Consider the following 25,420-nt stretch of genomic DNA (forward strand, 5'->3'; position numbering starts at 1 on the left):
TGCCTGATTAAAAAGCCACATAGAACAATGGCCGTGTTCGAAACCACATACCACATACTTCCATACTGCATATTCATCAATCAGACAGTATGCAGAGCGTTTACCCACAATGCATTTGGCTCCTGCCCGAGCCGAAATCAGCCGGCCTGAAGCTGATTTCCCTTAAGCTCTAAACTCTGTAAACTTTAGCAACATTTGAAACATTTTCAGGTGAGAAAGTAGTCGTTTAGATCCCCAACGTGTTGAAAATCTGACAAAATACCGGCTGTTTACAATTTTGTTCCCACGAATTCGGCGCTGCTAAAGCTAGCCGCAGTGAGCAACGCACTTCCGGTTATTTTCACAAAATAAAATACCCGTTGCCTTTTATCATAGGGAAAGCTATTACCATACAATTGGTGCTTTTGTTTTGAAAACAGGAAGTGAACCTGCCCTCGTTGTAGCTAGCTTGAAACTGCCGTTTTGACAGGAAATGACGATCGGCGACGTCACGTTACGTTGCATCTTGGGTAGTTTGAGTATGAGTAGTAACCTCATGATGCATACCCAACATTTAGGAGAATCTAGTATGCATCCGGGAACTTCTGCTTACTCAAACTCGCATACTAACTCAAAAAGTTAGTGGGAGTAGTTGGAGAAGTATGCGGTTTCGAACACAGCCAATGTCTAGAAACATTTAGGACCCAATAGTAGCCTCCATTTTGCCTGATTTTTAAACCCCATAAAAAGACTAATAACTGGCCAGATTAGCTGTGAATGTGAGTGTGTGTGTATACCTGTTGGCAGGTTTGTCGATATCCAGCAGGGATAGTATCGACTTTCCGTCCATATCTGGAGGGGTGTCGAGGCCGGCGATGTCCAGGATGGTCGGAGCTAGATCAATGTTCAGGACCATGTGAGGGTTTCTGACACACACACACACACACACACACACACACACACACATTAATGCATGTATGGATCTAAAGATTAGTTCCATTACAACAAAGATCTGTCAATCGTGGCATCTTCAGATTCAGATTTGTGTCTCAAAGCTTCCTCCAGATCTCAAACTGTTCATACTTTATATCTCTAAAGTCTGTGAAACTTCAGGTAAATTTTATTATCTACAAAAATAGTTTAAACCCCAAAACAGATCAGAGTGGACGAGAATGCTTCGACAACAGTTTTTCTACAAGTTCAAAGTTAATTAGCGACAGAGCGGTGAGCAGGCTGGTGTCGGGGGAATGAGGGAATGAGTCTGCGGATTCTCTGAACTCATGATCCCACGTGGAGCCGCTCTGAGGCAGTAATCCACTTCAGCTCTGAACAACAGCACTGAAGCATTACTGGTTGGTCCTGCCGCCTCCTTGATCAGTTTTATTTTTCATTATTCGGCTGCTCTAATCAACTTTTACCCCACGATTTGACTCCAGCTCAGGACAAATCTGTCTTTAGTTGCTAACCGTCGTCCACCAGCTGGTCTTCTGCTGCTGTTCCACACATTTTACCAGAGACTGAACCAGGCAGGAAATAGGGCTGTAGCGATACACTAATCTCAAGATACGATACGATTCGATTCAATACGATACACGATATTCAACCAACGATACAATTCGATTCAATATGATTCGATTCGATACGATTCGATTCAATACGATTCAATATGATACGATACACGACATTCAACCAACGATACAATTCGATTCAATATGATTCGATTCGATACGATTCGATTCAATACGATTCAATATGATACGATACACGATATTCAACCAACGATACGATTCGATACAATACGATTCAATATATTACGATACACGATATTCAACCAACGATACGATTCGATTCAAAACGATTCAATCCAATTCGATATGATTCGATATGATACACGATATTCAACCAACGATACGATTTGATACGATTCGATTCCATTCAATACGATTCGATACACGATATTCAACCAACGATATGATTCAATTCGATTAAATTCAATACGATTCGATACAATTCGATTCAATTCAATACGATTCGATACACGATATTCAACCAACGATACGATTCGATTCGAGACACTTACATCATTTTCTGGGGTAAAGAAAAGGGACAGTGTGATTTGACATTAATCGTCGCTGATTGGACCGGTGGTCCGACCTTTGAACCGGAAGGACAACACCGCCAGACAAACAGAAACAAACGAACATGTCACAAACGTGAGAGTTGTGCACTTTATACAACATTTTTATCAACTAACTTATCACTGTTTTGTAGAATGTGACCCCCTGGCATTGTATTGTATTACCTTAATGTTCTGTGTTTTCACTAATTGTAATGTCTGACTTTTCAATAAAGTTTGCTTTTTTTTAAAAAATTTTAAATTTTAAAAGTTTTAAAAAATTACATTAAAATTTTTTTTTAAAAAATCAATAATCGCGGATGAAAAATCGACACTTTATCGGGAAACAAAATATCAATTTACATCGCAGTATCGATAAAATTGCTCAGCCCTAGTAGGAAATGTGTCCCAATAAACAGTTTCAGACAGTCAATCACAGCTGCAGCTGAAACCTTGTGTAAAATATGGCTGAATGGTTACGTAGCATAGTTAAGCAAACAATGGTAATCATCGAAATTAGTGTTTGTCCCCTTCTAGCAAAGATGCAGTAATAAGAAGCTTTAATCCTTTAAAGAGGCCCTTTTTCATGCTTTTTCCATTTCTTTCAGTGTGCTGCTGCTTTCTGAGCAGGCTGGAACCCCAAGCCCGCTGTAAAAGGAGTTATTCTCTCCGACTGTTATTCTCTCTGACTCTCTGAAAAAGACTTTACTTCCTGTACTCGATGACATCACAGTGAAACGCAAGCGCATGAAGACGTCACAGTGGTCGGTTTAAACCCTTTAAGGAGGTGAAGCCTCACAGACACCGGAGCTAAAACAGAGTTCACACGGCAGGTTTGTGGTGATCAAAGCATGCAAACCCGTGTTAGCGTTAGCGTTAGCGGACCCTCAAATGATAAACTCTTTAAAACTGGAACTGACAAAGTTTCCTTTCTTTGTTGTGAACATGACCTGGAGTTTACGTTTTCCTGCAGATGGGAGTGAACTGAATAATGCCTGAGTGTGTTCTTTCACAGAAAGGATGATCTGTGGTGCTTACATGGCGCCTTGCTCCACGTTGGGTCCTCTGATGTAAAACGGCACTCTGATGTCAAACTCGTACGGCATGGATTTACCTGGAGACACATACAGGAACACGTAGAGTTTCTCAGACAAAGACTGCGGCGGGAAACAAAAATCTGGGACCTGATGTTAGCGATACTGTGAGTTCACGTATCTAACCAGCAGCACATGTTAGCTGGGTAGATGGGGCTGAAAAGTTAGCAGATTTCTGACCGACTGGTCAAACCAGTTGCCCATATTCAGACTTTAATGGTTAAGGGATTGTAGTTGGGGTCAGTAACCAATCAGCTGCTGCCTGCATAATCTTATTTAAACTGGATTAGCAGTTGACTTCTCAGTCGTCTTGATTTAGTTCCCTTTCAGGATGTAGAATATGACCCAAAACTCAGACTAATGAGACACTGGGGGAGACGATATCATTTTCAGAGGTGGCCACTGATCAAATGATAAACTGGCTCTCAGAATTGATGGGTTGGTGGGAAATGAGAAGCCTGAAATAGACTGGCAGGTCGTTAGCATGCCTAGGTTAACAATTAGCATGCCTAGGCTAACAATTAGCATGACGAGGCTAACAATTAGCAGAGCGAGGCTAACAATTAGCATGCCTAGGCTAACAATTAGTATGGCAAGCCTAACAACTAGCATGTCAAGGCTAACAATTAGCATGGCGAGGCTAACAATTAGCATGAATGTTGAGCCACAGAAACGGGTTCTGTGTCGCAGTTAGCTCCAGTTCACTGAGAAATCATAAAGTAAGGACCAAACTGTTGGCTAATCTGGCCTCGACTTTAGAGCGGACAGTAGCTAACTGACAGGGTTGCTAGCCTCATCACGCTAGTCGCTAGCTGAACAAGTTTGTAACTTTGGGTTTGTGAGTTAGACGCATGATGGAAAGCTTCTTATTTCCTCAGTATCAGCTGCTAACATGGTTCTATCAGTAACTTTCAAAACAACGCGCTGCCTGTTGCTAGGCTACGTGGAGTGTTGCATTCACTTTAGGATCTACTGTAGGAATTCTGAGCTCATTTTCGCCAACTGTGTTTTTCATGTTTTTTTTTCTGTGTTTTTTTTGGCTGAACCACGTGTTGGGCCACTCGGGTGTTGTCTCTGGGCCGCATGTGGTCCGCGGGCCGCCATTTGAACAGCCCTGCTGTATAAAGGGAAGAAGGTGACTCTCACCTTTCACCAGGCCGAACTGCCCGATGTGGTAGCCGTGGTCCGACGTGTAGATGATGTAGGTGTTTTCCAACTCGCCTGTTTCCACCAGCATGTTGTACAGCTGACGCACACACACGTGCACACACACGTGCACACACACACACACACACACACACACACACACACACACACACACACACACACACACACAAACACAAACACAAAGACACTTTCAGCTTCTGATCAGGTAACAAATCTTTGAGAATTTTATTTGCTGCTTTGGTAACTTTGTGAGACAAACTGACACATTTCTTCCACACCTGAGGAAGCACCTGAGCCTCATCCTATGCGTGTGCATGTGCGTGTGCACGTACCTTCTCCACGCTGTCGTCCACAGACAGAAGCGTCTGCAGCCGCTTCCTCTGCAGCACGTTGGTGAACTCCATGTGGATGGGCCTCATGGGGCCCGTGTACCTCATGATCCAGTGCTTGTCCTGGTTGGGAGCGTAGTTGTAACTGGGAGTTCTGGTCAGAAGAAAAAGGATGAAAGGATGGATGGAAGAAGGAGGAGAAGAAGAAGACAGAACTCTGGTCAAACATGTGCTGAGATGGATTTATTTCCACGTACGCAGAAATATGGGATTTTCGTAAAACTTTCCACCTCGTTTAGCAAATAAAAATGTTTTTTAGATCATGTGATCAGAGAAGCTGAACATATGATAAAGCCTGGTGCAAAATTCTTTTTTCATTTTGTTTACACACAAAATAAAAAGAATATTACAGAGGGATTTCAGGATATCTGCTTTCATTTCCTAGGAAATCAAAATATACTGCCCATAGCCTAAAAAAAACATTGATTTTCGCCATATTTTTTTCTTATAATGTTACATAAATCAGGTCAGGAATGGTTTATCAACAAATCCTTCTATAAATATCTTCAGAATACTGATAAGTGTATAACTGGAAAGTTTGGTGTTAGTAGGTGCTCCATAGTCTGAGATATCGATACTGGAGAAATACAAAAAACTGATTTTGAGAAAACGGCATTTAAAGCGACACTACAGGTAAATAGGATAATATTTTAAAATAATAGATATCACCATGAAGCTTCCTCAGTTGATTACTTATACAAGTATGAAAAAAAATGTATTACAAGTTTCAGAAATTTGTATGTTTGATTATGGATATGAGGCATTATCTCATTAAATATGTGCACATTTGCATATATTTCCAGAAGATAGATCTGAACATATGATAAAGCCAGGTGCAAAATTATTTTTCCATTTTGTTTACAAACAAAATGAAAAGAAAATTACAGAAGGATTATTTTGCATCGTGTTTCAGCCCGTTTCACGTCATCAGATCACTTTACGTCCTTTGTGGCTCTTTGCTTTCTGTGTGTTGTGGTTTTGTGGTTGTTTTCAGCTATTTTGCACCCGTTTGTGCTCATTTTGTGAAGCGTTTCCATCCGTTGGCGTCGGTCTGCAGGTGCTCCTGTGCGTTAATAACACCCACCGGCTCCTAGCTGCAGACGCTGCTCCAACACGGCGCTCCGTGTGGATAATGGATGACTCCCGTCGGCCGACTCATTTACTCCTCTCCACTCGGCAGCTGCATAATTAAACTTCTGTGTTGGGACCAAAATAACTTTAAACGTGACTCTGAGGCTTCTCGTGTGAACAGCTGGAAACATCTGTGTGTGCCTGACTCACTTCAGCAGCTGGAAGTCAAACAGCTGCTGGCTGTGACGCTCAGGTTCTGAGTTAAATCTGTCTGATGACGTCCAGCCGGGAAATCTTATGCATGTCGGCTGCTGGATTCATTCAGCCTCTCACCCTCAGAACCGAGATTTAACCCAAAATAATCACAATGTGTCCAACATTAAAGATAAAGGTGTGTGCTAACCCTATGTTAGCATGCTAACCCTATGTTAGCATCAGAGGTGGGTAGTAACCAGTTACATTTACTCGAGTAAGTTTTTGAAAACATTATACTTCTAGGAGTAGTTTTAAATCTCTATACTTTTTACTTATACTTGAGTAGATGTGTGCAGCAGAAACTGCCCTCTTACTCCGCTACATTAGGCTACAATGAGCTGGTTACTTTTCTTCTTACCTCTTTGGTATTCTACGCCTCATTATTTTTATCCCCCCGCGTACGCCTCATTTTAATGTTTTATTCTGACAGAGAGAGAGACTTCCGCCAAAGGCTCTACCACCTGACTGTGTTCCACCAATCAGACGCAGCCGTGCAGGCTGGTCACGTGACCGTACTCGATCTCAGCGGCGGGACGGGTTAGCTTTAGCATTAGCAGTCGTAGCAAACAAACAAAGAAACAGATGAAAAATGTCAGAACCAACGGTGGGAAATGAAGACGCAGACGAGGCCTCATACTGAAAGCATGTTTACCTTACAAAGAGTGAGAAACAGCAGCTGCATTATGTGTCTTCTGTGTCAACCAAAACAAACGCACATTTCAGCAGAAACTCAACATCTAACTTGAGGAAACATGTAGCGCTAAGTTTCCTAAACTCGTTTTCCCCCCATGGATAGGTGAATGTTTGTTTTTTAGGTTACATATGGGTTACATATGTTTTAAACATTTCCTAAGTCTCTTTTATCTTTTATTGAAGTTCTTGAATTTACCTGGATTATTTTAATTTAAGCTATTTTATAATTAATGAATTCATTTTAATTTATTTTATCAATTGGATGAACTCTAATTTGCCTAAAGATGATTATTTAGTATTTTTGTCTGTCTGATTGAATGCTTGTGTTAACAAATAAATCAGACGTTACTCAACAGTTACTCAGTACTTGAGTAGTTTTTTCACCGAGCACTTTTTTTACTCTTACTCAAGTAATTATTTGGATGAATACTTTTTACTTTTACTTGAGTCATATTATTCTAAAGTAACAGTACTTTTACTTGAGTACAGTTTTTGGCTGCTCTACCCACCTCTGGTTGGTACGTCACAGTTTGGACAAAAGTTGAGTAAATGCTGAGGACCCAGAGTTGAAGGTTCCCAGCTGTGTGAGTCTCTGAAGGAGGTTTAAAGCGTCCGTATTAGAACTTTATTGATCTGAATCTGAACCAAACAGACGCTCCAGACTCAGAATGTTTAGTTCTGAGCTCCTGACTCGTCAGATACCATAATTAATGATTCTCGTTAATAATCTTATTAAATATGAATAACTGTTCCTGCACATTAATCTGCTTATTAATTGTTAATAACCGAACTCCTGTTATAGCCCCACAGTTTCAGGTTTCAGGCATTTTTTTGGTTAATCACATGATTTCCCTGATTAATCACGATTAATCGCATTTGTACGCAGAATCCAAAAGTAGCGTATAGCTTTTAGCATTTAGCTTTATTTTAAATGTGCTGCCATATGAATGAAAGTGCCATAACATTTGTTGTGCAAACACACTTTTAACATCAGCATCTTTCTGTAGTTTTTATGTAGAAGCCTCGCTCCACTGTCTGTTTCCTTGAATGACTTGCTGCTATCAGTTGTGTGTTTTGCCTTTAAGTGATATTTTAGACTGGAACTACTACGCTGAGAAGACAATTCAACTTGGCAGTGTTTACAGATGACTTTGGTTCTGTCGACTCCGCCGTCTGGAAGAACTTTAAAATGAAAATGGCCGAGTAAAAGTTCCGTACCCTTCTCCATGTTTGGTGGATCCGCCGATTACTTTCTTTTCCTGTTCCACAGCAGACAGCAACAGACTTTTACAAAATAAAAGCCTGTGAGCAACAGACTTTTACAAAATAAAAGCCTGTGAGCGACAGACTTTTACAAAATAAAAGCCTGTGAGCAACAGATTTTTACAAAATAAAAGCCTGTGAGCGACAGATTTTTACAAAGTAAAAGCCTGTGAGCAACAGACTTTTACAGAATAAAATAAATAATAAAACCTGTGTTAATGCACGATAAAATATTTATTGGCGTTAAATAATTAACGAGTTAACGCGATAATAACTACTATTATTATCTCGTAAAAACAGAAATAATCACGTGTCCAACGTTTACTTCCGGAACTTTTCATATATTTCTGTTTGTTTCTTCAGGTTAAATTCGGTCTGGTCTCGATTCTTCGGGGACTCGCCGCTCTCAGTGCGAGAGTTATGCGGTGCTGCTCAGAAAAACAGCGTTTACTTTGTGCTCCCCGAACCTCCAGCAGAGAAACAACCTGCAGAAAGGCTGCCGCTGGGATTTAAATGGGCTTTAAAGGACTCCCGGCGGCGGCAGGAGTCCAGCCGGCGTTCCTCAGGCATCGGCCTCGGATGCAAAGACTCGGCGGGGAGGTGAAAGGAGCCGCGGTGGCGGCGCGGTTTGTCTGTCAGAGGAGGATTCTGCAGGATTTGTCCCGCGGTGCAGAACAGAGCGGCTCCATTGTTCAGATGGATTACAACAGCTTAGCCGCGCTGTGTGTGGCGCCTGTTTTACTCATGTTGTGGGGACACGAGTTACACTGAGGAACCTGAAGCAGGTCCTCATAAGTCATGAAATGTCAGGCTGAGTCTGCAGGATGGAAGACTCTGTGTGTGCGTGTGTGTGTGACAGTGTGTATCTAGTTTATTTAGCCACATGAAAGTATCAATAACCAGTGTTTTTTAGGTTTTCTCAAATTTAATGATCAGCTCCGGAAAAATTCAATTAAATTCAATTTATTTCTATTTATAAAGCGCCAAATACAACAAATGTCATCTCAAGGCACTTAGATAATAAAGTCCAATTCAAGCCAATTGGAATTCAATTCATTGTAAATCATAATTATTTACAAAATAATCCAATTCATTCCTATAGAGCCAATTCAAAAACAATTTCCCAGCTAAGGAAACCAACAGATTGCACCGAAATGCATGTTTGGGTTAGATTAGTGTTGGGATTGATAGATCCTAATTTAAAGGAAGTCTTTATAAAGGCAGACCTAACAAGTATAAAATGTTAAAAGCGAGCCCCATAACTGGCTAAAAAAAAGAATTTGTGTAAAGGTGGACCCTGGGAAACGGGCCCCACATGTGACTGAAAAACTAACGTGTAAAATAAAGTTTCAAATTGTGTTTATTGTGTTTACTAGAAAGGGTGGACCCCACAACTCACCAAACTCACTACGGTCCTGAAGTGGGAGGTTAACAAGAGTGTGTGTGTGCGTGTGAGAGTGTGTGAGTGTGTGTGTGCGTGTGAGAGTGTGTGTGTGTGTGTGTGTGTGTGCGTGTGTGTGTGGGTGTGAGAGTGTGTGCGTGTGTGTGTGTGAGTGTGTGTGTGTGTGTGTGAGTGTGTGTGTGTGTGTGAGTGTGTGAGTGTGTGAGTGTGTGAGTGTGTGTGAGAGTGTGTGTGTGTGCGTGTGTGCGTGTGTGTGAGTGTGTGAGTGTGAGTGTGTGTGTGTGTGTGAGTGTGTGTGAGTGTGAGTGTGAGTGTGTGTGTGTGTGTGTATGAGTGTGTGAGTGTGTGTGTGTGTGTGAGTGTGTGTGTGTGTGTGTATGAGTGTGTGAGTGTGTGTGTGAGTGTGTGTGTGTGTGAGGCCTACATGTGCTGCGATGCGTTGGGGAAGGCGGTGCTGTACTGCGGCGCCGAGTCTTCGGGGCCGTGCGGCGCGGCGTGGCTCAGAACCATCAGAACCGGCCGGTGAGGGTAGACTCGCTTTGAAGAGCGGAAGTAGCGCACGGACTCAGCCGTGATCAGGTCGGTCAGGTAGTCCTGAGGAGACACACGTGCACACGCACACGCACACGCACACGCACACGCACACGCACACACTCAGAGTTATAATGATGGAGAAAAAGTTCAGACCGAAGATGATGATTTCTAAAAGAAATCATTTAGTGACAGTTCCGGATAAAATCAAGTTAAGTTTAATTATTAAGTTAAGTTTAGTTATTAAGTTAAGTTTAGTTAAATTAATAATTATTAAGTTAAGTTTAGTTTAATTATTAAGTTGAGTTTAGTTAAATTATTAAGTTAAGTTTAGTAAAATTATCAAGTTAAGTTTAATTAAATTATTAAGTTAAGTTTAGTAAAATTATCAAGTTGAGTTTAAATTATTAAGTTAAGTTTGATTATCAAGTTGTGTTTACTTAAATTATTAAGTTAAGTTTAGTAAAATTATCAAGTTGAGTTTAAATTATTAAGTTAAGTTTGATTATCAAGTTGTGTTTACTTAAATTATTAAGTTAAGTTTAGTAAAATTATCAAGTTAAGTTTAGTTAAATTATTAAGTTAAATTTAGTAAAATTATCAAGTTAAGTTTAGTAAAATTATCAAGTTAAGTTTAGTTAAATTATTAAGTTAAGTTAAGTTTAATTATCAAGTTGTGTTTAGTTAAATTATGAAGTTAAGTTTAATTAAATTATGAAGTTAAGTTTATTTTAATTATTAAGTTAAGTTTAGTAAAATTATCAAGTTGAGTTTAGTTAAATTATTAAGTTAAGTTTAATTAAATTGTTAAGTTAAGTTTAGTTTAATTATTAAGTTAAATTTTGTTAAATTATTAAGTTATGTTTAGTTAAATTATTAAGTCAAGTTTAGTTAAATTATTAAGTCAAGTTTAATTAAATAATTAAGTTAAGTTTAGTTAAATTATTAAGTCAAGTTTTATTAAATTGTTAAGTTAAGTTTAGTTTAATTATTAAGTCAAGTTTAATTAAATTGTTAAGTTTATAAGTTAGTTAAATTATTAAATTAAGCTAACCTGTGGGTATCGTGCTAACCTGTGGGTACCGTGCTAACCTGTGGGTACTATGCTAACCTGTGGGTATTTTGTTAACCTGTGGGTACCGTGCTAACCTGTGGGTACTATGCTAACCTGTGGGTACCGTGCTAACCTGTGGTTACTATGCTAACCTGTGGGTATTTTGTTAACCTGTGGGTACCGTGCTAACCTGTGGGTACTGTGCTAACCTGTGGGTATTTTGTTGACCTGTGGGTACCGTGCTAACCTGTGGGTATTTTGTTAACCTGTGGGTACTGTGCTAACCTGTGGGTACTATGCTAACCTGTGGGTACCGTGCTAACCTGTGGTTACTATGCTAACCTGTGGGTACCGTGCTAACCTGTGGGTACTATGCTAACCTGTGGGTACCGTGCTAACCTGTGGGTACTATGCTAACCGTGCTAATGCTAACCTGTGGGTACTATGCTAACCGTGCTAATGCTAACCTGTGGGTACTGCGCTCCGTGCTTCTCTCGCATGCCGTTGCGGCTCAGCGTGTAGTTGTAGAAGCGGCTGTTCTTCACCAGGCCGAGCCACTCCCTCCACCCGGGGGGGACGTACGAGCCGTTGTACTCGTTCAGGTACTTCCCGAAGAAGGCTGCGGGGAGGACACGTGCACACACACACACGTGCACACACAGTCAGAGTGACAGCAGTAATGGAAGCCTGACAGAAACCTGCAGGTGAGTGTGTCCCACCTGTCCTGTATCCAGTGTTGTTGAGGTAGACGCCAAAGGTCCGCGGCTCGTGCTGCCGTTGCCACGACATGGAGGAGCAGTTCTCGTTGTTGGTGTAGGTGTTGTGGTTGTGCACGTACCTGAGAGACAGAATGAAGCTCCTTTCCTTAGTATTTAAGGATTCAGACAGCTCCGATTATGGCTGCTGCTCCCATACTTCCAGCTCATTTCACTGTAATTTCACAGTCTGAAGGTTTCTGAACTAAATATTCTATCAGACCGGACCCCGGGCACAGACCGGACCCCAGGTACAGACCGGACCCCAGGTACAGACCGGACCCCGGGTACAGACCGGACTGAGGAACTTACTTCCCGGTGAGCATGCTGGAGCGTGACGGGCAACACATGGGCGTGGTCACAAAGGCGTTGGAGAAGAAAGTCCCGCCCTCCTCCATGATGCGGCGAGTCTTGTTCATCGCCTGCATGGAACCTGCAGAGAGAAAGAGAAACTGTCAGAGACGCATTAACCCAAATGCATTGTGGGTCAAAAGTGAGCCACCATGTTTATCTGTAGAAAAAATACCTTAAACTATCTTTTTCCAACTTGAAATGTTATGACTTTTCCTAAAGGGACCCCATCATTAGAAAAAGTCACACTTTATTTTTGTTTATGTTTCCATGTGGGCTGTACACCACTAGGGTACAAAGATTGTCTTATGGGTCATTTTTGACCCGTGAATTATAAAAACATTTAAACACCAGAAAAAAGTTCAGTTTTTTTCCCTTTCTATATAATTCATTCAGAAGTAATTACTTCACATTTATATAATAGCAATAATAAACCTTTATTATGTAAAAGAAAACTGAGAAAACAAGAAAACTGTTGGTCCAACTGACAGTTGGTTTGTGGTAAAAAAAAGAAAAAAAAGTGTAATCCTGAAAACTGGTGATTGTCTTTTTGTATTGTGTAACAAAAAATAAATGATAAAAAATGTATTTAATTGAGTTGAATAGATAAATAACAGGTGGTTTCATCATACAAAATAGATTTTGGATTTAAAATTCAATTAAGTTGCTTTATTTTGGGGCTTTGGTAGGGCGGGGCATTTCTGACCCGTAGGACAAAGGGAGAAAACACAATGTTAACGCCTGAATTTATATAGCTGTATATAAAAAAAAATGTTTTGTGTGCGTTTTAGCCTTTAAGTAGATGGTAAATAATGCTGAGATTATTCATTTCACTTTTGCACAAAAAATAAATAGAATTTTTGGTATGTTGCAAATTTGCAACAACAGGCATCCTGATCAATTTGGAGTCAACGGTTATTCCGGCTACGGTTTGTTAGCCTGACTACATCATACTCACGATTCTAGTCAGAATGTGAGTCTGATACCGCTGGATAGAGTTTTGAGTTTGGGGCGTGTTTCAACCGAACCAGGAGAAAAAATGCCTCTTCGCTCAATTGGATAGACCTACAACCAATCAGAGCAACGTAGTATGTGACGTAGATTAAGCGACACACACTTGTTGTAGGAAAGACGGCAAAAACATGTTTTCTATCGATAAAAGCCTTTATCATGTTCCTCTGTTCGTCTTTCAAAATGAATGCAATGTGGAGATCCTGTAGAACAGACTCGATGGCAGAATCTACACACCCTAGCTCTCCAGCGGCAGCCATGTTTGTTTCAAACGAAGTCAAACCAACCGCTCTTTAGTGACGTAGTCGATAATGTCCCTGTTGATCATCTGTCCATCATCGTATAAAGCCCGCCCTGGCAATCTGATTGGGTCGACCGATTCTTGGTCGGGCATAATGATTTCCCAACTGAGCAGAGCCAGACCCAACTTCCCGACCAAACTTTTATGGGCGGGGCTAAGTTCGGCTGGCACCCAGGCTAACGGTTTGTAGCATATATGCGACAATAGGCGTTAAGGGGTTAAGGCCGCACAAAGGGTTAAACCAGAACATAAACTCTGGAAACAGAGCGGCGTTTGAACCCACCCAGCTCCATGTCCTGGTCGTCCGTCAGGATGAGGATGATGTTCGGCCGGATGTTGCGCCGGTCTCTCTGGAGGCGGGGCTTCAGGCGCTGTCCGGACTGGAACTGGGCGTGGCCGAGCGTCACAGAGACCAACAGGAGCAGGAGGAGTCGGCCCGCCATGACCTGCAACCCCATCGTGTCCCCGAACGATCAGCCGATCAGCTGCTTCCCCCGAGGCGTCTCGGACTCTGGAAGACACGGTTTGTGAGGGTCAGACGTGTGAAACCGTTCGATCCGATGTGCACACGGTTACATTTTAAAAGGAGTCGTTGTTATCGAGGAGAAAACTGCACCACATGTCCTGAGGGTGGCGCTCAGGTCATGTGATGTGAACCGAGTTACAGAGATCTCTATATCTTCCAAATGTTGAACTTTACGACCTGACGGAGGTAATTTATGGCTGAGCTTCAACAACCTGCAGGGAAACAGACTGACACCTTCTGCATGCTGGTAAAAACTGTTTCCAATGACGTTTCAGAGTTATACCAGAGTTTAACATGAACGGGAGCTGCTCTGTCAGCAGTAAATGAGCCGGAAATGTGAAAATCTGAAGGCACGATGCTGTGGTCTCTAGAGCTGAGGGGAAACATGGCGTAACCCAACCGACTGCAGCGTGAGTCTGAGTCACCGCAGGAGGGATCTATGATCGTCTCCAGGGAGAGACGACAGTCCAATTATGAACAGACACACACCACTACATTAGCTGCAGTCTTTAGTCTCTCTGATGATAACAGTTATAATATAATACATATATATATAATAATAACCACCAGCCTATCTGTCACAGTGACCCGCAGGGCTGCAGGAATGTGTGAGCTCACAGCCGGATGTGTGATGGCAAACAGAGGAGGAGGCTCCTGCTGAACACTGAGAGGGTCGGTGTGGTGAGGAGGCTCTGGTGTTAAAGTGGTCTGAATGCTCCTGCTGCGAAGCGACAGGAGATTACACACGACCTCCGTCACAGGACGCTGCTGTATGTCGCTGCTGACCCTCTGTAATCACACACCTGACAGAGCTTCACAGAAGAGGATTTCTCTGTAGCCCCTTTCACACTGCGACCCGCTACCTTAGCGGGTCCAAATTGCACCTTCGACCCGCGTCGAGCAATGTGAACGCTTGGCGTGTTGGTGACCCGTGTCGCCTGAAGCCGAGTTCAGGGGGCGTGGCCTAGTGGCAGAGCGTCACACGAAACACACAAAATGCTGGGCGTGTACAATGACGTAGGCACAAGCCATGCGTCGGAGGTAGGGTTAAATACACCTTGAGGACTCGTTTTTGCAATTGTATATGCAGTTCATGAAGATGTTATTTTACGGGGTGTGGATGGTTACAACGTGGGATGCCGCCGAAGAACATATGCGGAGAATACAAGAGCACTATAGTCCCCGACATGTGGCGGTAAATAACGTCCTCTGCTCGGAGGCTGAGGAGCTCGCGGACCTCCTTGTCTCCCCAGTTGGCCATCTTAAAAAACGTCTCCAACTTGATGTAGGCTAAAACAGAGTGAAAGTTGTCCTCACCTGTCGCTGTTGTTCTGAATCAGCTGTCCATTCTGTCTTTTAAACTCCTCACGTCACGTCACACCCACGTCCGACCCGCGTCGATTGCGTTCACACCAAACTCGGCAAAAAGACTAGGGTCCGACGCGGGTCGAAAGGCGAGTCGAGTTGACGCGGCAGCCCGGGTCGGCAGTGTGAACGCAACAGCGGACACGCTAAATTCGCGGATTAAACGCAGGTTATTCCTCAGTATGAAAGGGGCTACTGAGGCACAGAGATGACACAGCGATCTGGTTCAAAGCCAGAAACCAGATCTGTGACACCACAACAGTCCTACTCTACAACCAATGAGACGATCCAGAGTGTAACCGAAGAAAGAACTGATCAATCACTAAAGGAGGCCCACAAACAAGTGACAGTAGTGACCCAAAGGTGGTCTCTGTGTCACATGATCTGCACTCACAGATGAAAACACAATAAAAAGCTCTGAAGTTAAAACAAATATTATTTACAAAATGACAAAAGATTGATTTCAACTATTGGATGGATGGCTGATGGACTGCTTATGCCCAAAACTCAAAAATAAAATAATTAATTATCTTTTCGACTCAACCCTAACCTGACCGACCCAACCTCGTTGGATATCTTCCCTCTGCGTATTACTGGATGTGTCTGATGTCTGGATGTTTCAGCTGCCGTTCTTCTTCCGGCTCCTTCACAAATCCTCACGTTTCCCCAGAAAAAGGCACGTTGTTGTCATCACTTTTACAACTTTCACTGTTTCGTAGCTCGGCTGAACAGCACGAAGCAACAAGGAAGCAGTTTGGTGGAAAAATAGTGACAAAATAAACAGTCTTTGTAAAACAAATGTAGTTTTTGCTGAAATCTCTGACTTCTGACTTGTCTGAATGATCGACTCTTCTTCAGCTCCAACGTGAGAATTCCTCCTTTTCAGTTTTTCTGCTGATCCAGGAGCTTGAACTGTTTGACATCTGATACAGTAGCTCTGCTCACACCAGCTCCCACTGATTAAAACTGAGCTGATATCAACGTGGCTTCAGCAGACACGCCGACCTGAGGCCGTGTGGATCACATTTCACACATACCTACATGGTACCAGAGAGGCTTTTTCTGTGAAACCACAGGAATGTTTAACCAGATGATGACACAACATCTGGACTGAAACACGTGTTCTGTCCTGCAGGGAGCCAGCTCCGAGTTTTAACCACTAATCCACCTCACTGTACCCATGTTATGTCACTCGGTCTATTTATTATGAAACCGACTTAAAAACTCAACCTGCAGGATTATGTCTCGCTCTCAGTCTGGGTCACAGTTGGCTCTGAAAGGACCAAATCTGTGTTCAGAGGCCCAAAGTGAACAGTAGTTCACCGTTTAAAGGGAAAAGCTGCAAACTTTTACATGTAAATATAAAAGCGGTGCTCTCCCTTAGCGTGCACACGCACAGCTAACAGCGTGCACTCACACAGCTAACAGCGTGCGCACACACAGCTAACAGCGTGCGCACACACAGCTAACAGCGTGTACACACTCACGGCTAACAGCGTGCGCACACACAGCTAACAGCATGCTCACACACAGCTAACAGCGTGTACACACTCACGGCTAACAGCGTGTACACACTCACGGCTAACAGCGTGCACACACTCACGGCTAACAGCGTGCACACACACAGCTAACAGCGTGCACACACACAGCTAACAGCGTGCGCACACACAGCTAACAGCGTGCGCACACACAGCTAACAGCGTGCACACACTCACGGCTAACAGCGTGCGCACACACAGCTAACAGCGTGCACACACACAGCTAACAGCGTGCACACACACAGCTAACAGCGTGTACACACTCACGGCTAACAGCGTGCGCACACACAGCTAACAGCGTGCACACACTCACGGCTAAAAGCGTGCGCACACACAGCTAACAGCGTGTACACACTCACAGCTAACAGCGTGCACACACACAGCTAACAGCGTGCGCACACACAGCTAACAGCGTGCACACACACAGCTAACAGCGTGCGCACACACAGCTAACAGCGTGTACACACTCACGGCTAAAAGCGTGCGCACACACAGCTAACAGCGTGTACACACTCACGGCTAACAGCGTGCACACACACAGCTAACAGCGTGCGCACACACAGCTAACAGCGTGCGCACACACAGCTAACAGCGTGTACACACTCACGGCTAACAGCGTGCACACACACAGCTAACAGCGTGCGCACACACAGCTAACTGCGTGCGCACACACAGCTAACTGCGTGCGCACACACAGCTAACAGCGTGCACACGCACAGCTAACAGCGTGCACACACACGGCTAACAGCGTGCGCACACACAGCTAACTGCATGCGCACACACAGCTAACTGCGTGTACACACTCACGGCTAACAGCGTGCACACGCACAGCTAACAGCGTGCACACACACGGCTAACAGCGTGCGCACACACAGCTAACTGCGTGTACACACTCACGGCTAACAGCGTGCACACGCACAGCTAACAGCGTGCGCGCACACAGCTAACAGCGTGCGCGCACACAGCTAACAGCGTGCGCGCACACAGCTAACAGCGTGCACGCACACAGCTAACAGCATGCACGCACACAGCTAACAGCGTGCGCACACACAGCTAACAGCGTGCGCACACACAGCTAACAGCGTGCACACACACAGCTAACAGCGTGTACACACTCACGGCTAACAGCGTGCGCACACACAGCTAACAGCGTGTACACACGGCTAACAGCGTGCACACACACAGCTAACAGCGTGCAAAGCAGTAGCGGCTCGTGGTCTGGAAAATAGGCGGGGCAGATGATCTGCGTTATCAAAATGCAAGCTTTTATGGAGCATACGCAATAGGCCAATAGTCTATGCAACCATACGCAGGGGGGATGTGCGCACTCGCATAAAAGCCATACAACAAACACAAAAGCCCCATGAAAATGAGCGAAGAGAAAGTTTGTGAAAGGAATTAATACTGCCTACGTTTCAATTAGAGGGAAACTTGTCGCAAAGCATTACCTAGCATGGCTAATTTCATGGCACAATTCAGATGCGCCTTGCTGGACTCGTGTTTTTTTGCCTTTTCCGAAAAATGCTTCATGTCACACACACCGACAGTGCTCCAACCTAAGCTAACAGACAAGTAACCTGCTGTACATGTACGAAGCTGTCAACACATTGTTTACTGTCTCAACATTGCTTTGCTCATCAAGCTAAGATATTTCATTAAATCACTTCCAGTTTCCCATTTTGCAAAGACTTCGTTCACAATCACTTAAACTTTGTAAGATAGCAACTATAAAGTAAAATCTTTACCTACCACAAACGTGAATCCGGATTAAACAGCCAATATCCTTCATCAAATCCGACATAGTTATCCGTTTTTTCCAACAAGTTTGTAGGGGAGTTTGGCGGCACTGAAGTTCCCACTGGCTAGATGGGCGGAGTAATATATTTCTTAAACCCTTTGAGTCCTTTCCATGTCCAGGGCAGATCATACACCTGCCCCAATAGCATCTATACAGGCGCGCTAAATGTAACATGATATTATGCTACGTAGGGGCCTACAGTGATTCTGATTGGTAGAATGTGCTCGAGAGTTCTAAGAAGGGGCGGCGGGGCCGGGCTTAGCTGAGGGCAGCCAGGCATCTGCCCTGGCCAGTGGCCATAGATCTAACGTTAAGCAGCCACACTGGAGGTAGGCTATATTTCAGCGAAAATAAAAACAGATTCCACTCGCAAAGTCCGTCACAAGCCACAATATGGTGTAATACGATTCCCTCTGTGATTGAAGTTGAAATAAATATTTTATCTATAATTTATAATTATCTACATTTTATCTATAAAAGAAAGGTTGGGGTGTGGAAGGCGGGGCTCTGCCCATCCTGCCCAAATACAGCGGCCGCGGCTGGTGCACAGCTAACAGCGTGCACACACAACTAACAGCGTGCACAGCTAACAGCGTGCACACACAGCTAAGCAAGCTCTTTAGTCAACCAAATTATTTGTGAATAATTAAATTATAATTAAATTAAATGAATGATCCATCAGAGCTCCAGTCAAACGTGCATGTTGTTATAACCCAAAAGGATGAAAGGAAATACCATAAAGAAAGAGTCATAAAACGGATAAAATGGCTTTAAAATATAGCCTGAAATAAAGAAAGAGTCAGAAATGACTAAATTTAAATGAAAACATTTCAAATGTTCATTTAAAATGAACCTTTATACATTTCAGGAGCCTTTTGGTGTTATGCAATGATATGTTGAACCAGTTGTGCCGTCTAATCCCACCCAACTTAAAGCTTTAAAATGTGACCAATGGGAGGGACGCAGAGCTGCATCACATGACCTGAGCTGAGGTGGTTTGGGATGAAAGGCAGAAAACAAATGTGGGAACTCCTTCAGGACTCAGCACTTTGTTTCCTTCTCTGCTTTACTGCCCCTGGGGGTAAAAGCCAAACTTTCAGCATCCGAGGCTCTGAGTGACGGATTCGCCGCTCATTAATCATCGTGTACTCGGGGAAGTATAAACGGAAACATGAGGGGGAATATTTAATGTTCTGTGTGCAGCTGCTCGTCTCTCAGATCCTAACGGGCTCGTCCTCGCTGCCACTTTAACAGAAGAACGAGTTAAACGTCCAATAACTCTGATTAATGGCCTACATTAGCGTCGCTCCTCTGAGTCAGCGGCCGTAAAAAAAAAGCTGTGGAGGTCATCAAACAGTTAATAGACTCCGGAGCTTTTATTTTTGACATTAATTACACGGCTACATCTGTCCCGATTCGCTTTTATGAGCTTTTAATTCACCGTCTGGGAGCGAAAGCCTTTTCAACATGCTGAAAAATCAAGCCGCCGCTTTAAATCGCATCCTTTAATTATATATTTACGGAGCCAAGCTGGAGGAAAAAAAAGCTGCTGATTCCTGAGAGTTTGTTTTATTTGATATTCAGATCTCTGTTCTGAGAATATCACACTGAGTCTGCAGCACACCAGCAAACATCCAGAGGCCGTCGCTGCCTTATATAAAGTCTGATGGAAGAAGAGAGGAGCCACATTTCACCCTCAGACTGCAGTATTTAGACGTAGTTTAAATAAACCGACAGGCTTTTATTTTGTAAAAGTATGTTTCTCACAGGCTTTTATTTTGTAAAAGTCTGTCGCTCACAGGCTTTTATTATTGTAAAAGTCTGTTGTTCACAGGCTTTTATTTTGTAAAAGTCTGTCGCTCACAGGCTTTTATTTTGTAAAAGTCTGCTGCTCACAGGCCTTTATTTTGTAAAAGTCTGTTGCTCACAGGCCTTTATTTTGTAAAAGTCTGTTGCTCACAGGCTTTTATTTTGTAAAAGTCTGTTGCTCACAGGCTTTTATTTTGTAAAAGTATGTTGCTCACAGGCTTTTATTTTGTAAAAGTCTGTTGCTCACAGGCTTTTATTTTGTAAAAGTCTGCTGCTCACAGGCTTTTATTTTGTAAAAGTCTGTTGTTCACAGGCTTTTATTCTGTAAAAGTCTGTTGCTCACAGGCTTTTATTTTGTAAAAGTATGTTGCTCACAGGCTTTTATTTTGTAAAAGTCTGTTGCTCACAGGCTTTTATTTTGTAAAAGTCTGCTGCTCACAGGCTTTTATTTTGTAAAAGTCTGTTGCTCACAGGCTTTTGTTTTGTAAAAGTCTGTCGCTCACAGGCTTTTATTTTGTAAAAGTCTGTTGCTGTCTGCTGTGGAACAGGAAAAGAAAGTAATCGGCGGATCCACCAAACATGGAGAAGGGTACGGAACTTTTACTCGGCCATTTTCATTTTAAAGTTCTTCCAGACGGCGGAGTCAACAGAACCAAAGTCATCTGTAAACATTGCAAGTTGAATTGTCTTCTCAGCGTAGTAGTTCCAGTCTAAAATATCACTTAAAGGCAAAACACACAACTGATAGCAGCAAGTCATTCAAGGAAACAGACAGTGGAGCGAGGCTTCTACATAAAAACTACAGAAAGATGCTGATGTTAAAAGTGTGTTTGCACAACAAATGTTATGGCACTTTCATTCATATGGCAGCACATTTAAAATAAAGCTAAATGCTAAAAGCTATACGCTACTTTTGGATTCATTTTTGGATTCTGCGTACAAATGCGATTAATCGTGATTAATCAGGGAAATCATGTGATTAATTAGATTAAACATTTTAATCGTTGCCCAGCCCTGGTTCCTACATGCTTTGTCTCTGCTGACTTCTTCTGCAAAGCTTCAACAATCATCACCAGCAGTTGCACAAGCATAAATCAACATTCTCTTTTTCGAGGTTTTCCCAGGAGGAAAACTGGCTCTGTTTAGGATTCAGACAGCTTTGCACACAAGAAATATATTCAGATCTCTATCGAGTGTCTCTGTGAAGCAGTTGTATGGTTTGAAAAATGCTCCGAGAAGCATGAATACGAGCCGAGCCGACGGGAGGAGGATCCTGCTGTTGGCTCAACATCTGCTGGACAGAGCGGAACCAGAAGAGAGGGGGCGTTCCGAGCCGGACGTTAATGAACACGGAGTTAAACTGTCACATATCGTGTTCACGCTTCCCCGAGCCGCGACCACGTGCTCCAAACGCCTCGGGAACCATAAATCCCGTTGCCTGCCATCACGATGCGCCCTTTCTGGCTTTCCTCCTTCGATCGCATCTATCTGCTCATTAATATTCATGAGGAGGAGGCGGGCCAAGCAGACGATGCAGCTGGCTGCCAAGTGACTCAAAATGAAATGCGGTGAATGTCAATAAAAGAGCTCCGACCGTTCATTCATATTCATCAGCTTTTACACGCATAGAAACCAGCGGGGGGGGGGGGGGGGGGCTGAACACCGGAGAGGTGAAAGGTCGCAGGTCAGCTCGCTGCCTTCTGACACGCATCCAACATAAATTAAAGCTGCAGCAGGTAACAGACACTGTGAGGCAGATCCGTTGTTCCTTTGTTCTTCAGAGCAAAGTGTGAATCCAGCCCTCGTTTCTTTAGTTTTTTTTTCTCTGTTAAGCCACTTTAACTCTGAGCTGTGAACCATTCAGGCAGGAAAAAGGCTCCTAACTCAAGGGATGAACCAGTGTTGTGTCCACACAGAACAGACAACTTAGCAAAGAAGCCGTTTTAAACTGGATCTTTAGGCACTTTGTTCTCAGCAGCCTGTCACACATTCTCCTCCAGTGAAAGTAAAAAACAGGACTTTATATCACTAAACAGGAATAAAATTCCCTCAGATGTGGAGTCAGACGAGCAACATTAATTTACTCTAATAGGGTCCTAAAATGAACAGAAACAGACATTTAATTATAATTTCTTGTATAACAATTAATTTCCAACTACATTTGTATGATTGTGACAGCCATATTAAGTATTTTATGTGGTTTTTTAAGCATTTTGGTCATGAGACGCCTCTCATTTCTTTATATTTTTCATCCAAGCAGCTTAAGTGATCTTCAGCAATAGTTTCAACACTTTCTGAAGGTCTTTCAATGTTTCTCTTTGGACATTTTCTGCTTTTTTCCTCATCTTCAGTCCATTTTTTTCTTTGTTAAGCCACGTAACTCTGAGCTATGAACCATTCAGGCAGGAAAAAGGCTCCTAACTCAAGGGATGAACCAGTGTTGTGTCCACACAGAACAGACAACTTAGCAAAAAAGCCATTTTAAACTGGATCTTTAGGCACTTTGTTCTCAGCAGCCTGTCACTCAGTGGGGTCACATGGCACTGAAAGGATCGGATTATTGGCTAAATTACAATCAGACTGAGTTATTAAGATCATAACAGGTCTGAAACAGCTCATCAGCTGACCCACGGTGAAGGCAACGCATGGCGCCAGTAAACACAAAGACAGAGCAGCCGCCGGCACATCTTCCAACGCCAGCCGAGGCGATGCTAACACATCTAGCATGCCAACAACACAGCTAGCATGACAACAACACAGCTAGCATGACAACAACACAGCTAGCATGACAACAACACAGCTAGCATGACAACAACACAGCTAACATGACAACAACACAGCTAACATGACAACAACACAGCTAGCATGACAACACCACAGCTAACATGACAACAACACAGCTAGCATGACAACAACAACAGGTATCAGGATAAGTATAGAATCATGTGATGAACATACACACCTTCTCCTTTTTCCTACACACACTCTGCCGTTTCCTACACACACTCTGCTGTTTCCTACACACCTTCTCCTGTTTCCTACACACCTTCTGCTGTTTCCTACACACCTTCTGTTTCCTACACACCTTCTGCTGTTTCCTACACACCCTCTGCTGTTTCCTACACACCTTCTGCTGTTTCCTACACACCCTCTGCTGTTTCCTACACACCTTCTGCTGTTTCCTACACACCTTCTGCTGCTTCCTACACACCTTCTGCTGTTTCCTACACACCTTCTGCTGCTTCCTACACACCCTCTGCTGTTTCCTACACACCTTCTGCTGCTTCCTACACACCTTCTGCTGTTTCCTACACACCTTCTGCTGTTTCCTACACACCCTCTGCTGTTTCCTACACACCTTCTCCTGTTTCCTACACACCTTCTGCTGTTTCCTACACACCTTCTGTTTCCTACACACCTTCTGCTGTTTCCTACACACCCTCTGCTGTTTCCTACACACCTTCTGCTGTTTCCTACACACCCTCTGCTGTTTCCTACACACCTTCTGCTGTTTCCTACACACCTTCTGCTGCTTCCTACACACCTTCTGCTGTTTCCTACACACCTTCTGCTGCTTCCTACACACCCTCTGCTGTTTCCTACACACCTTCTGCTGCTTCCTACACACCCTCTGCCGTTTCCTACACACCTTCTGCTGCTTCCTACACACCCTCTGCTGCTTCCTACACACCTTCTGCTGCTTCCTACACACCCTCTGCCGTTTCCTACACACCTTCTGCTGCTTCCTACACACCTTCTGCTGCTTCCTACACACCCTCTGCCGTTTCCTACACACCTTCTGCCGTTTCCTACACACCCTCTGCTGTTTCCTACACACCCTCTGCCGTTTCCTACACACCCTCTGCTGTTTCCTACACACCCTCTGCCGTTTCCTACACACCTTCTGCTGCTTCCTACACACCCTCTGCCGTTTCCTACACACCTTCTGCTGCTTCCTACACACCCTCTGCCGTTTCCTACACACCTTCTGCTGCTTCCTACACACCCTCTGCCGTTTCCTACACACCTTCTGCTGCTTCCTACACACCTTCTGCTGCTTCCTACACACCCTCTGCCGTTTCCTACACACCTTCTGCCGTTTCCTACACACCCTCTGCTGTTTCCTACACACCCTCTTCCGTTTCCTACACACCCTCTTCCGTTTCCTACACACCCTCTGCTGTTTCCTGGCTCTGTGGCCCTGATAGTTTCGGGAAATCTAGAAGGGATGTCGCCTAAGCTCGTGGACGGCCACCAAAAACAGCTAAAACAGCAAAAAAAAATGGTATTTTGATTGGAAAATGAATCTTTAACATTCTGCCAGATGGTTCCCTCATCAACACCAGTTATCATCAAAGAATGGGGCATTTACAACATAATAACACACAGAAAAAGTGCGATTAATCCTGAGTTAACTCGAGACAATCGTGATTAATTATCATGAAATGTTTCGATCAACCGGCAGCCTTAGTGTGTCTTTGCATGCAGCTGGTGGACACTTACAGGAGCCAATGGGAGCCTCAAACACTCAAACTACGAGCCTTCTCCTCTTCTTCTGCGTCTAAACTGAGACAGTTTGTGGCGTGCTTAATGATGACATCATCACGAAGCAGCCAAACCTCAACAGTTTGAGGTTTCCTCGGGTCGCTTTAATGAAGAAAAACTGAAGTCAGCAACGTTTGTGCCTCGGTTTAAAGCAAAGAAGAAACAACGCAGATTTAAAGCTAAACGCTTAAAACTCTAAATATTTGAGTTTCTGCCGGGACGTCGAGACGGGGCCCTGATCCGGTGCCAGCGACCTGATCCGGTGATCCGGTGCCGGGGACCAGATCTGGGCTGTGGTCGGACTGTGACTTCCAGCTGAAAATCATCCGTCCGTGTGAACAGAAGCAGATCTGTTGATCAGGCCCAGTTACCGTCTTCCTGAATAAATAGATCAGAAGTGTTTCCTC

General features: G+C 43.6%; 1 protein-coding gene across 5 annotated transcripts in view; it reads right to left on the bottom strand.

Annotated features, from left to right (window-relative positions):
- Positions 1–25,420, bottom strand: part of LOC142390473 (extracellular sulfatase Sulf-2-like) — a 72,927-nt gene that overhangs the window by 21,668 nt on the left and 25,839 nt on the right. For all 5 annotated transcript variants that reach the window (XM_075475929.1, XM_075475930.1, XM_075475926.1 and 2 more), the window contains 9 exons: positions 13,716–13,943; positions 12,082–12,202; positions 11,734–11,852; positions 11,482–11,633; positions 9,854–10,023; positions 4,689–4,839; positions 4,336–4,435; positions 3,134–3,209; positions 777–905 (listed from right to left, as the gene is read on the bottom strand). In XM_075475929.1, the coding sequence (XP_075332044.1) occupies positions 777–905; positions 3,134–3,209; positions 4,336–4,435; positions 4,689–4,839; positions 9,854–10,023; positions 11,482–11,633; positions 11,734–11,852; positions 12,082–12,202; positions 13,716–13,890 (1,193 nt within the window). In that variant the 5' untranslated portion in view covers positions 13,891–13,943. The remainder of the gene's footprint in view (positions 1–776; positions 906–3,133; positions 3,210–4,335; positions 4,436–4,688; positions 4,840–9,853; positions 10,024–11,481; positions 11,634–11,733; positions 11,853–12,081; positions 12,203–13,715; positions 13,944–25,420) is intronic.

This window comes from Odontesthes bonariensis, chromosome 10 (genome assembly GCF_027942865.1).
Source record: "Odontesthes bonariensis isolate fOdoBon6 chromosome 10, fOdoBon6.hap1, whole genome shotgun sequence".
Taxonomy (NCBI): Eukaryota; Metazoa; Chordata; class Actinopteri; order Atheriniformes; family Atherinopsidae; genus Odontesthes; species Odontesthes bonariensis.